Here is a 14628-nt window from a genome sequence, read left to right as displayed (position 1 = left end):
TTATATTGACATAAAGGGAAGCTACTTTGCATATCTATCTTCCCAGAATTCCCAGTGGAGTATAAATGGAATATAAGTCTCTGCACACCTTTATGTTGCTCTCCTCAAGGAGAAACATTACCTCTTTAGTCTTCACTAGAGATGAGTGTGACTTGAGCCTATGACTGTATCCATGTTTTCCCAGAGCCCCTAGGGCTCTATCCAACTTCGTCAGCCACTGGTATTCAAATACCGAGCAATTATACTTGAGGATTGCTCGGTATTGATTAAATATAGGCCTCTCTTACTACCTCCACTCTCGATATGACTGTTTCAATAAGCAGTTGTGTCTACTGGCAGGAGAAGAAAGCCTGCATGGACGGCTGTACCCAGCATTGGCTGGCTGTAATTCAGATTCTGATCAAAAATTGTTTTAAAATCTGAAAACAATTATAAATAAAAATATTATTTTCAGGCCGTATCGTTGACATCTTCCTCCTAGCAGACAGTCATGCCAATACACTCACTTAATCTAAACTCAAGATAGACTCAATAGACAAACAAACTAAATTTTCCATTATAATATTCAGTGTAATTTTTCCAGATTTATTGTCTTAATAAAATTGCGACCGGTAAGTGTGTAACAATACAAGTCTATGGTGCTTCTGGCAGTTTCGTACACTATCCGCTTTAGGAGCAGACTACGAATCTGCCAGGGTTTTGCACCATGACCGAAAGTTGGCCAAACTCTTTCAACTCCTGTAGGCCTTTTTCAGTTGACCGGTCTTCCTCCCATCATTCCCATACACATGCACACTTGGTTTAGCAGTGTGTATGTGTTCTGTATGGGGAGAGGAGACAATTGTATAGGTTTATCTCCTTTGATAATAAAATTAACTGTAGTCGGAATTCACCAGTGCCTGATCCTTCTTTCTAAAACATTGCCTATTGACAGATGGCCCCACCAAAATCTTGAGGTTTGGCCAACATGGCACTAGTCAGGAATGCCAATGGTATGGAAACTATTGGCAGAACTATGTCTTGACCTAAAGAACCAAGGAAATGTGTTGGAGCTTCTGAACTAATTTGCTATGCTAGGGGATTTCAGGTTTACTTAGGAAAAGGGTCATGTACCATTATTTTCTCTTTTGGGTTTGAAACATTGGATTACTCCAGTACATGGAAGATCATGAAAAACAGGCAATTGTTCCCAATTGTGTCAGTAAATAAAAATTGAGTATCAATGGCGGACCACTTGATGTAACATTAGGTAAATTAATACTTACCATTCCACTGTCATGGCCTTGAATAACGCTATCCCATATGGAGCTGTCCAGTATGGACTTCTTATCATGGGAAGCTATGAGTTGACTGGCGCTGCGGTACAAGGAATTCTGGGAGAAGCTGTGGCTGATCTGACTCTGGCTGGTCTTTCTAACCATCATGGTATTGTGACTTGAGTGAGTCTCCACTCCTGAAATCCTTATGTCCGATGTTCCCTGAGAAGACAACCCAATGGTTTAATGTTAGTGAAACCATATACAACCAACAACGTCTAATAAGATTGAGGAAAGAGCAGGAGGAGAAAGGATTTGTGACCATGTATCAGCCATGTATCACGGATTTGCATTTGTTTTGTCCAACAACCCCCTTTAAAGTGACTGTACCACCAGGCCCAGACTGAAGCACTGGAGGCGGGCCGACCCACCCTTAGTGGGAGGAAACCCCAGCCCCTCTATGATAGGGTTTCATTGATTCTAATGGAGTCACATCATGGAGGGGCTGGGGTTTCTTCCCACTAAGGGTGGGTCGGCCGCCTCCAGTGCTTCAGCCTGGGCCTGGTGGTACAGTCACTTTAAGAAGTCATCTAATTCAGAGACCAATATTAATGCCCATAAGGTCCCACGGTGAACATTAGCAGAGCTGGTCTGAAAACTATGTCTGATAAATAGGTGTAGAACACTTGCCCACCCACTTTACATGTTCTGCTTAACTTTATAGACAAAATACAAGGCAGAAACCACACAGGTCATGCTAAGTCAAGTACACCACCGCACACGACTGTACCTCCAAGTGCATTATGTAACTTTTTAGAGTAATCCGATTTGATGAACCAGATACATCGGCGACCAGATCACTCTGAGTGTTAAGGGAAAGAAGAAAGTTATGGACATGATGTCATCATTTTGACACTTCCATTATTTGCTCTATAAGGCTTCGTTCCCACTGAGCAAAACTAGCGGAATTCCGCGGTGGAATTGTCCGCCACGGACTGCCTTTAGCCTCTCTCTCATAATGTGAGTCTATGGGAGGCGCGCGCTCCTGCTCTGTCCGTGCTGAAGAATGAATGTTCATTCTTCAGCGCGGACAAAGCAGGAGCTAGTTTTGCTCAGTGGGAACGAAGCCTAACATTCCACTAGGTGGGCCATCAACTTGTGAGGGATATACAGAAGCGTATTCTTTGGCAGTCAGTTTAGGATCTGAGTAAAAGGTCCCTCTAATGTATTAACTCACTACATCCCCATATGCTGTGCTGCTAGAAGGGACATCAGGGAAATTTAGATTTGTTTTCCCTTACTCCACAGCAGCACAAGACCCCCTCCCTTTAATTTTTCTTACTCACTTTGCTAATAAAAATAAAAATACACAAAAGGGCAGAGTTTAGAGCACCTTCTATAGTATTTAGTCAATTAAACCTTCCACCTGTCATATCAGCTCGCAGAGTAGAGAATTTCCTAGATATTGTGCTCCTGATGGGACTAAGGGAAAACTTAAATTTAAAGTTTGTTTTCCTCAATCCTATGGATAAGAAACAGAAACATTGAAACATAGAAGATTTGTTGGCAGAAAAAGACCACCTGCTCCATCTAGTCTGCCCTATTAATAATTTCCTTCCTATTATCTTAGGATATATATATATATATGTATATGTGTATATATATATATATATATATATATATATATATATATATATATATACATACACCAGGTAGGTTACATTCACTTATTGTAGATTTACCAACCACATCTGCTGGAAGTTTGTCCAAGAATTTACTACTCTTTCAGTAAAGCCCTTTAACATGTTTCGATCATATCCTCCTTTCCTCCAGATAACATTCTGAGAGGGAAATACCCTCTTCACATCTCCATTGGGGACCTCTATCACAGAATCCATCTAAAACAGACCATGAGACCAGGAACCCAACAGACCCCATTAAAGTCAATGGGGTCCATTGGGCTCTATTGCAGTCGGCGTGTAGATGTTGTCCTGATTCACTTGCTCACTTCTGCTGGTGATAATATTGTAACTTATTGCTCTATCATTCTTACCTTTTCTGGATTATTTTCAACACGTCCTGGTGAATTAGAGACTTGTGAAGGAGGACATTTCAGAAGAGGCTGCTGGCTACCAGAGACTGAGCGCTTCTAGGTATCAAGAGAAGATGATACAGGAAGGAAGGAGAACGTAAGAAGAAGGAAAGAAGAAAACTGCAAGAATGATTGGTGGAAGGAAGCAGCGTATAAAGGAGGCACCGTGCATGCAACAATTGCTGTGGCTTCATCCATTAAAGGAGAAGTCTGGCAAAAATTTTTATTAAAGTATTGTATTGCCCCCCAAAAGTTATACAAATCCCCAATATACACTTATTACGGGAAATGCTTATAATGTGCTTTTCTCCCTGCACTTACTACTGCATCAAGGCTTCACTTCATGGATATTATGGTGATGTCACTTCCTGGATATTATGGTGATGTCACTTCCTGGATAACATGGTGATGTCACTTCCTGGATAACATGGTGATGTCACAACCCGACTCCCAGAGCTGTGCGGGCTGTGGCTGCTGGAGAGGATGATGGCAGGGGGATGCTCAGTGTCCCTCCAGGAAGTGACATCACCATGTTATCCAGGAAGTGACATCACCATGTTATCCAGGAAGTGACATCACCATGTTATCCAGGAAGTGAAGCCTTGATGCAGTAGTAAGTGCAGGGAAAAAAGCACTTTATAAGCATTTCCCATAATAAGTGTATATTGGTGATTTGTATAACTTTTGGGGGGCAATACAATACTTTAATAAAAAATTTCACCAAACTTCTTCTTTAACTGCACAAGGAGTAGAGCATTTCTAAGAATAAGCAAGAATATTTCTAATAGAGAGGACTGAGAAGCTGTAATTGTACAACCACATGGTTCTCTCTATAATCATAGAGAGGAGATAGAGGGAACTGTGCAGCTGTAACTGTATATTCACACAGTTCTCTCTATGATAATAGAGAGGTCCAGGGAGGGAATAGAGAGCACTGTGCAGCGGTAACTGTATGGCCACACAGTTCTCTATGATCATAGAGATAAGTGCAGGGAGGGGGTAGAGAGGACTGAGCAGCTGTAACTGTATGGTTGCACAGTTCTTTCTATAATCATAGAGATGAGTGCAGGGAGGGAGTAGAGAGTACTGTGCAGCTGTAACTGTATGGTCACACAGTTCTCTCTATAATAGAGAGATCCAGGGAGAGAATAAAGAAGATGGTGCAGCTGTAACTGTATGGCCACACATTTCTGTAATCATAGAGATAAGTGCACAAAGGGGGTAGAGAGGACTGTGCAGCTGTAACTGTATAGTCACACAGTTCTCTATGATAATAGAGAGGTCCAGGGAGGGAATAGAGAGGACTTCAGCTTCAACTGTATGGCTATACACTTCTTGCTCTGATCATAGAGAGGAGTGCAGGGAGGGGATAGAGAAGGCTGTGCAGCTGTAACTGTATGGTCACACAGTTCTCTTTATGATAATAGAGGGGCCCAAGGAGGGAATAGAGAGGACTGTGCAGCTGTAACTGTATGGTCACATATTTCTCTCTATGATAATAGAGAGGTCCAGGAAGGGAATAGAGTGAAATGTGCGGATGTAACTGTATGGCCACGCAGTTCTTTGATCATGGAGATTAGTGCAGGGAGGGGGTAGAGAGGACTGTGCAGCTGTAAATGTATGGTCACATAGCTCTCTCAGTGATGGGGCACAGCGAGCACTTTAGAGCACTCTCTTGAATGTTAGGAACAGTCATAGCAAAAATTTTTCTCTTTAATCTAATGTTAGGGACTAGCTACAATCCGTTCGGCCATTGGTTCCCCAACATACTCACTGCATATGTGTCGCTTTCTGAGTAAGCACTCGCTGGAGACATTCGCTGTTGGAGTGGCACTAATGGCGGGCGCTCTCTCGGATACGGCTGCTTGGTTAACTTCTTCTTTAGGATAAGTGAGAGGAGAATGGCGAGCAGCAGTAATGCCAACAAGGCCATCAGGAGTATGAACCAAAGCTCCATGTAGATGACCGTCCCTCTCGCCTCCATCCCGTTCTTTGTACTTGGATTCGATTGTTCAGGAACTAAAGACAAAAGAGAGGGAGAGCGGGATGGCGCGAGCTTCTACCCATCACATTATATAATATATATTTACTCTATGGACGTTACTGACTTAGACTTTAATTAACTTGCAATGTCCATCGCACCGATCCAATTTATAGAACTAACGCAAATCTAATTAAATATGTATTGATAGTCAAATACACATCCGCCGAGCGCCGGCGTTAAGGTGATATTGTTCTGTTTTGTGGGAAGGAAAAATCCTATTACAATATTGAAACAGCGAGACCTCTCAGTTAAAAGAAGATTTCAATTTTATTTTGATCCAATAGAATTCTTAAATATTCACAAATTTATAAAGAAATGTTTATAAAGTCATTTGTATCCGATTAGATTTCCGGCCTTACTGACTCCTTACTGACACACTGGCGATGGGACTTTCCGTCAGGGGTTGCGTTAAGGTTTACGTCAGTTTTAATGGCAAAACTATAAAAGCTGAAGTCTGTCAGGCACCATCCAAATTCATGATATTACAGAGGGTTTTTTAAAGGGGTACTCCAGAGGGAATTTTTTTTTTTTTAGATGAATTTGTTTTAGAAAATTATACAAATTTGTAAATTAATTCTATTTAAAAAAAAACCCTTAAGTCTCCCCATACTTATCAGCTGCTGTATGCACTGCAGGAAGTGGTGTATTCTTTCCAGTCTGACACAGTACTCTCTGCTGCCACCTCTGTCCATGTTAGGAACTGTCCAAAACAGGAGAAGTTTTCTATGGGGATTTGCTGCTGCTCTGGACAGTTCCTGACATGAGGACTGTGTCAGACTGGAGAGAATACACCACTTCCTGCAGGATAAACAGCAGCTGATAAGTACTGGAGGACTGATGATTTGTTTAAATAGATGTAATAGAAGATCTGTATAACTTTCTGACGTCAGTGGATTTGTACTATTTTTCCCTTCAGATTACCCCTTTAAATGTGTTGGTCAGTTTAGTAAACCCATTTTATACCTCCTATTAGTGCTGTGTAATTCTTCTTATCACCTGTGGTGGCACTGCAGGAGAACTGAACACTTATTGCCAGGTTATCGTACAGATTACAGCTCATTGCTAAGGCATATAGTCACAGAGTGGGGAAGGGGCCTGGCAGCATTTTAAAGGGGCTTTGGATAAGAAAAAAAATAGACACAGCTACTTCCTTGCAAAAAGAGCTCCATCCCTGTCCTCAGGTTGTACATGGTATTACAATTCAGCTCCATTCACTTCAATAGAACTTTACTGCTAAACCGAACTGAAACTGAGGACAAGAGAAGAGCTGTTTCTGGAAGAAAGCGGCCATGTTTTTGTACACCTAAATAACCCCATTAACTGATCCCCCCCACCCCCCGATTCCTGTGCTATAATCCCATTCCTCTATGGTTTCTATGACAGGACATAAGTCTTTTGATTATAACCCATGACCCCTCTGTATACCCCCATTGTCCCCTTATATTAACGCTCGTCCCTATAACCATCATTAGAGGCATTGGCAATTATATCCAGTAATCTATCCGCAGCCTCACCTGCCTCCTCACAGCGTCTGCCCTTGTCCTGCCCTGCACCCAGAATGTGCTTTAACACCTGCCTGCCCCACGGCCCCTGCTCCCTTATAAACTACTTATGAAGTGTTCCGCATGAGCACCCCCCTATTATTCCGGATTGCGGCCTGTCTCCGCTATGGCCTCGGCTCCTATTATTTGTCTCTTATTAATCCGCACATATTTATTTTCTTTGGTTATGGCTGGCTGCACATTTGCATCTCCATACATCGTCTTACTAATAGGTCATTACAGCCGCCTCACATCTCAGCCGGTGAGCGCCGCTCCGTGGGTTTGGTCTGGAATCCGGATAACGTTGGTCCTGCTGATTCCTCGCTGCTCCTGTGTTGCTGAGATGACTTCATTTTGGAAAAAGCTGCAGACACAGTCTACCGTACCAGCATGTACAGGTGCGGTCATACTTACTATATTTATTTTAAAATTTTATTTATTTATTTATTTTTTGGGGGGGGGGGGCTCCTTCCTGTTCTGGCGCTTAGTTATGTGGTTTTGTACCCGAATTGACACCTTTTATTGTCACACTGTTAACTATGGCCAAGGGTAGGTCTGAAAACAACGTCACTTGCATGTTTGTGGCCTCATATTACCTCCTCCGTGCTTAGGCCATGATCACACAATGTATCTTTTGCATAAATCATGGCCGTTGTTGCAAATTGCAGCAATGGCCGTGATTTATGCAGAAGATACGTTGTATATGAATGAATGGAATACCGGTTGGAGTGTATACACGTATACACATAGCATACAATCCGGCCAGGATTCCAACTGGCTGTACAAAAAACTGACATGTCGGTTTTGTGCGGCCACTATTCATTGGATAGCAGCCTCACAGACATGTCAGTTCACAAAATGGAGCGTGCAGCTCCGGCCGCACGCTCCAATGTGTGCAACAGTGAATTGGGATGGGGGCGCACATGGGTGCGCCCGCATCCCAATTTAACAGAAATGAAGATCGTCTAGCTGGCAATGCGGTAGTGGCTGAGATGATCATACTAATCATACTGTTAGATTGGGAAACACTTGGTAATTTTCATATATCTGTCTGTGATTCTAGAAAATAGAAATATGCTTATATTATATAGGAAGAAGAGTCCAGGGGGTTTTCCTGAGCTTCTGAAGATCAGCAAGCTGTAACACTCACTCCCCCTCTCATACCTCCAGGAGACCAGATGAAGAAAACACTGTTAGCTGCTAGATAAAGCGTTCAATGCAGTGTAGTACCATATCCATACTTGTGTCGTTTGGCGGCAGCCTTCCCCGCCGGTGGTGCTGGCTGGGTTTTGGTGGGGCTTTTTGGGTCTGGTCCTGTGACATTGGGGTTGCAGGGCCGTTCCATGGCCTCCCTTCCCTGCACGTGCACGCTTTGCGGGGTTGGTGGCCGCTGACCGACACGGTGTGGAGTTAGCGTAGGGACCCGTGTGGACCAGAGGACCTGCACGGTGGTACACGGGGCAATATGGCTTGATCAATTCATATACAGACACTCTGGTGTTGATTTTTAATAAAGGCCTAGCGGCATTAGTATCAGCCATAGATGGGATGTGCAACCGTTCCATTCTCTCCAGTTCGTGTTGGTAGCAACTAGAGATGAGCACAACCCCAGTGGCTCCAGGACGATTGTTTGGCATTTTATTAGCGGCCGCTGAAGTAGTTAGACACAATTATTTCTCTCTCCTATCTCAGTACTATACACTGTATACAGTGCAGTGCCCCCTCCTTTCTCTGTACAGTGCAGTGCCCTCTCCCTATCTCTGTATACAGTGCGGTGCCCTCTCCCTATCACTGTATACAGTGCGGTGCCCCCTCCTTTCTCTGTATACAGTGCAGTGCCCTCTCCTATTTCTGTATACAGTTCAATGCCCCCCTCCTATCTCTGTATACAGTGCAGTGCCCCCTCCTTCTATCTCTGTATACAGTGCGGTGCCCTCTCCTATCTCTGTATACAGTGCGGTGCCCTCTCCTATCCCTGTATACAGTGCAGTGCCCTCTCCTATCCCTGTATACAGTGCGGTGCCCTCTCCTATCCCTGTATACAGTGCGGTGCCCTCTCCTATCTCTGTATACAGTGCGGTGCCCTCTCCTATCTCTGTATACAGTGCGATGCCCCCTCCTTTCTCTGTACAGTGCGGTGCCCTCTCCCTATCACTGTATACAGTGCAGTGCCCTCTCCTATCCCTGTATACAGTGCGGTGCCCCCTCCTTTTTCTGTATACAGTACAGTGCCCTCTCCTATCTCTGTATACAGTGCGGTGCCCTCTCCTATCCCTGTATACAGTGCGGTGCCCTCTCCTATCTCTGTATACAGTGCGGTGCCCTCTCCTATCTCTGTATACAGTGCGGTGCCCTCTCCTATCTCCGTATACAGTGCGGTGCCCTCTCCTATTTCTGTATACAGTGCGGTGCCCTCTCCTATCTCTGTATACAGTGCGGTGCCCTCTCCTATCTCTGTATACAGTGCGGTGCCCTCTCCTATCTCCGTATACAGTGCGGTGCCCTCTCCTATCCCTGTATACAGTGCGGTGCCCTCTCCTATCCCTGTATACAGTGCGGTGCCCTCTCCTATCCCTGTATACAGTGCGGTGCCCTCTCCTATCTCTGTATACAGTGCGGTGCCCTCTCCTTTCTCTGTATACAGTGCGGTGCCCTCTCCTATCTCTGTACAGTGCGGTGCCCCCTCCTATCCCTGTATACAGTGCGGTGCCCTCTCCTATCTCTGTATACAGTGCGGTGCCCTCTCCTTTCTCTGTACAGTGCGGTGCCCTCTCCTATCTCTGTATACAGTGCAATGCCCTCTCCTATCTCTGTATACAGTGCGGTGCCCTCTCCTATCTCTGTATACAGTGCGATGCCCCCTCCTTTCTCTGTACAGTGCGGTGCCCTCTCCCTATCACTGTATACAGTGCAGTGCCCCCTCCTTTTTCTGTATACAGTACAGTGCCCTCTCCTATCGCTGTATACAGTGCGGTGCCCTCTCCTATCCCTGTATACAGTGCAGTGCCCTGTCCTATCCCTGTATACAGTGCGGTGCCCTCTCCTATCCCTGTATACAGTGCGGTGCCCTCTCCTTTCTCTGTATACAGTGCGGTGCCCTCTCCTATCTCTGTATACAGTGCGGTGCCCTCTCCTATCTCTGTATACAGTGCGATGCCCCCTCCTTTCTCTGTACAGTGCGGTGCCCTCTCCTATCTCTGTATACAGTGCGGTGCCCTCTCCTATCTCTGTATACAGTGCAGTGCCCCCCTCCTATCTCTGTATACAGTGCGATGCCCCCTCCTTTCTCTGTACAGTGCGGTGCCCTGTCCTATCCCTGTATACAGTGCAATGCCCCCCTCCTATCTCTGTATACAGTGCAGTGCCCTCTCCCTATCACTGTATACAGTGCAGTGCCCCCCTCCTATCTCCGTATACAGTGCGGTGCCCTCTCCTATCTCTGTATACAGTGTGGTGCCCTCTCCTATCTCCGTATACAGTGCGGTGCCCTCTCCTATTTCTGTATACAGTGCGGTGCCCTCTCCTATCTCTGTATACAGTGCGGTGCCCTCTCCTATCTCCGTATACAGTGCGGTGCCCTCTCCTATCTCTGTATACAGTGCGGTGCCCTCTCCTATCTCTGTATACAGTGCAGTGCCCCCCTCCTATCTCCGTATACAGTGCGGTGCCCTCTCCTATCTCTGTATACAGTGCGGTGCCCTCTCCTATCTCTGTATACAGTGCGGTGCCCTCTCCTATCCCTGTATACAGTGCAGTGCCCTCTCCTATCTCTGTATACAGTGCGGTGCCCTCTCCTATCTCTGTATACAGTGCGGTGCCCTCTCCTATTTCTGTATACAGTGCGGTGCCCTCTCCTTTCTCTGTATACAGTGCGGTGCCCTCTCCTATCTCTGTACAGTGCAGTGCCCCCTCCTATCCCTGTATACAGTGCGGTGCCCTCTCCTATCTCTGTATACAGTGCGATGCCCCCTCCTGTCTCTGTACAGTGCGGTGCCCTCTCCTATCTCTGTATACAGTGCAATGCCCTCTCCTATCTCTGTATACAGTGCGGTGCCCTCTCCTATCTCTGTATACAGTGCGATGCCCCCTCCTTTCTCTGTACAGTGCGGTGCCCTCTCCTATCCCTGTATACAGTGCAATGCCCTCTCCTATCTCTGTATACAGTGCGGTGCCCTCTCCTATCTCTGTATACAGTGCGATGCCCCCTCCTTTCTCTGTACAGTGCGGTGCCCTCTCCCTATCACTGTATACAGTGCAGTGCCCCCTCCTTTTTCTGTATACAGTACAGTGCCCTCTCCTATCGCTGTATACAGTGCGGTGCCCTCTCCTATCCCTGTATACAGTGCAGTGCCCTGTCCTATCCCTGTATACAGTGCGGTGCCCTCTCCTATCCCTGTATACAGTGCGGTGCCCTCTCCTTTCTCTGTATACAGTGCGGTGCCCTCTCCTATCCCTGTATACAGTGCAGTGCCCTGTCCTATCCCTGTATACAGTGCGGTGCCCTCTCCTATCCCTGTATACAGTGCGGTGCCCTCTCCTTTCTCTGTATACAGTGCGGTGCCCTCTCCTATCTCTGTATACAGTGCGGTGCCCTCTCCTATCTCTGTATACAGTGCGATGCCCCCTCCTTTCTCTGTACAGTGCGGTGCCCTCTCCTATCTCTGTATACAGTGCGGTGCCCTCTCCTTTCTCTGTATACAGTGCGGTGCCCTCTCCTATCTCTGTATACAGTGCGATGCCCCCTCCTTTCTCTGTACAGTGCGGTGCCCTGTCCTATCCCTGTATACAGTGCAATGCCCCCCTCCTATCTCTGTATACAGTGCAGTGCCCTCTCCCTATCACTGTATACAGTGCAGTGCCCCCCTCCTATCTCCGTATACAGTGCGGTGCCCTCTCCTATCTCTGTATACAGTGTGGTGCCCTCTCCTATCTCCGTATACAGTGCGGTGCCCTCTCCTATTTCTGTATACAGTGCGGTGCCCTCTCCTATCTCTGTATACAGTGCGGTGCCCTCTCCTATCTCCGTATACAGTGCGGTGCCCTCTCCTATCTCTGTATACAGTGCGGTGCCCTCTCCTATCTCTGTATACAGTGCAGTGCCCCCCTCCTATCTCCGTATACAGTGCGGTGCCCTCTCCTATCTCTGTATACAGTGCGGTGCCCTCTCCTATCTCTGTATACAGTGCGGTGCCCTCTCCTATCCCTGTATACAGTGCAGTGCCCTCTCCTATCTCTGTATACAGTGCGGTGCCCTCTCCTATCTCTGTATACAGTGCGGTGCCCTCTCCTATTTCTGTATACAGTGCGGTGCCCTCTCCTTTCTCTGTATACAGTGCGGTGCCCTCTCCTATCTCTGTACAGTGCAGTGCCCCCTCCTATCCCTGTATACAGTGCGGTGCCCTCTCCTATCTCTGTATACAGTGCGATGCCCCCTCCTTTCTCTGTACAGTGCGGTGCCCTCTCCTATCTCTGTATACAGTGCAATGCCCTCTCCTATCTCTGTATACAGTGCGGTGCCCTCTCCTATCTCTGTATACAGTGCGATGCCCCCTCCTTTCTCTGTACAGTGCGGTGCCCTCTCCTATCCCTGTATACAGTGCAATGCCCTCTCCTATCTCTGTATACAGTGCGGTGCCCTCTCCTATCTCTGTATACAGTGCGATGCCCCCTCCTTTCTCTGTACAGTGCGGTGCCCTCTCCCTATCACTGTATACAGTGCAGTGCCCCCTCCTTTTTCTGTATACAGTACAGTGCCCTCTCCTATCGCTGTATACAGTGCGGTGCCCTCTCCTATCCCTGTATACAGTGCAGTGCCCTGTCCTATCCCTGTATACAGTGCGGTGCCCTCTCCTATCCCTGTATACAGTGCGGTGCCCTCTCCTTTCTCTGTATACAGTGCGGTGCCCTCTCCTATCCCTGTATACAGTGCGGTGCCCTCTCCTATCCCTGTATACAGTGCGGTGCCCTCTCCTATCCCTGTATACAGTGCGGTGCCCTCTCCTATCTCTGTATACAGTGCGGTGCCCTCTCCTTTCTCTGTATACAGTGCGGTGCCCTCTCCTATCTCTGTACAGTGCAGTGCCCCCTCCTATCCCTGTATACAGTGCGGTGCCCTCTCCTATCTCTGTATACAGTGCGATGCCCCCTCCTTTCTCTGTACAGTGCGGTGCCCTCTCCTATCTCTGTATACAGTGCAATGCCCTCTCCTATCTCTGTATACAGTGCGGTGCCCCCTCCTATCCCTGTATACAGTGCGATGCCCCCTCCTTTCTCTGTACAGTGCGGTGCCCTCTCCCTATCACTGTATACAGTGCAGTGCCCCCTCCTTTTTCTGTATACAGTACAGTGCCCTCTCCTATCGCTGTATACAGTGCGGTGCCCTCTCCTATCCCTGTATACAGTGCGGTGCCCTCTCCTATCTCTGTATACAGTGCGATGCCCCCTCCTTTCTCTGTACAGTGCGGTGCCCTGTCCTATCCCTGTATACAGTGCAATGCCCCCCTCCTATCTCTGTATACAGTGCAGTGCCCTCTCCCTATCACTGTATACAGTGCAGTGCCCCCCTCCTATCTCCGTATACAGTGCGGTGCCCTCTCCTATCTCTGTATACAGTGTGGTGCCCTCTCCTATCTCCGTATACAGTGCGGTGCCCTCTCCTATTTCTGTATACAGTGCGGTGCCCTCTCCTATCTCTGTATACAGTGCGGTGCCCTCTCCTATCTCTGTATACAGTGCGGTGCCCTCTCCTATCTCTGTATACAGTGCGGTGCCCTCTCCTATCTCTGTATACAGTGCAGTGCCCCCCTCCTATCTCCGTATACAGTGCGGTGCCCTCTCCTATCTCTGTATACAGTGCGGTGCCCTCTCCTATCTCTGTATACAGTGCGGTGCCCTCTCCTATCCCTGTATACAGTGCAGTGCCCTCTCCTATCTCTGTATACAGTGCGGTGCCCTCTCCTATCTCCGTATACAGTGCGGTGCCCTCTCCTATTTCTGTATACAGTGCGGTGCCCTCTCCTATCTCTGTATACAGTGCAGTTCCCCCCTCCTATCTCCGTATACAGTGCGGTGCCCTCTCCTATCTCTGTATACAGTGCGGTGCCCTCTCCTATCTCTGTATACAGTGCAGTGCCCCCCTCCTATCTCCGTATACAGTGCGGTGCCCTCTCCTATCTCTGTATACAGTGCGGTGCCCTCTCCTATCCCTGTATACAGTGCGGTGCCCTCTCCTATCTCTGTATACAGTGCGATGCCCCCTCCTTTCTCTGTACAGTGCGGTGCCCTCTCCCTATCACTGTATACAGTGCAGTGCCCCCTCCTTTTTCTGTATACAGTACAGTGCCCTCTCCTATCTCTGTATACAGTGCGGTGCCCTCTCCTATCTCTGTATACAGTGCAGTGCCCTGTCCTATCCCTGTATACAGTGCGGTGCCCTCTCCTATCCCTGTATACAGTGCGGTGCCCTCTCCTTTCTCTGTATACAGTGCGGTGCCCTCTCCTATCTCTGTATACAGTGCGATGCCCCCTCCTTTCTCTGTACAGTGCGGTGCCCTGTCCTATCCCTGTATACAGTGCAATGCCCCCCTCCTATCTCTGTATACAGTGCAGTGCCCTCTCCCTATCACTGTATACAGTGCAGTGCCCCCCTCCTATCTCCGTATACAGTGCGGTGCCCTCTCCTATCTCTGTATACAG

General features: G+C 47.5%; 1 protein-coding gene across 1 annotated transcript in view; it reads right to left on the bottom strand.

The window, feature by feature from the left end:
• The window catches only part of USH2A (usherin), a 504580-nt gene that overhangs the window by 1513 nt on the left and 488439 nt on the right, over positions 1-14628 (bottom strand). Inside the window, exons 70-72 of the mRNA XM_069955428.1 lie at positions 5123-5367; positions 3310-3405; positions 1266-1478 (exon numbers count right to left, since the gene is read on the bottom strand). Coding sequence (XP_069811529.1) covers positions 1266-1478; positions 3310-3405; positions 5123-5367 — 554 coding nt within the window. The remainder of the gene's footprint in view (positions 1-1265; positions 1479-3309; positions 3406-5122; positions 5368-14628) is intronic.

The sequence above is a fragment of the Dendropsophus ebraccatus genome, chromosome 15, assembly GCF_027789765.1.
Source record: "Dendropsophus ebraccatus isolate aDenEbr1 chromosome 15, aDenEbr1.pat, whole genome shotgun sequence".
NCBI classification, from domain to species: domain Eukaryota; kingdom Metazoa; phylum Chordata; class Amphibia; order Anura; family Hylidae; genus Dendropsophus; species Dendropsophus ebraccatus.
The sequence above is the reverse complement of the archived record's forward strand: the minus strand, read 5'-3'. Positions and strand labels throughout refer to the sequence as shown.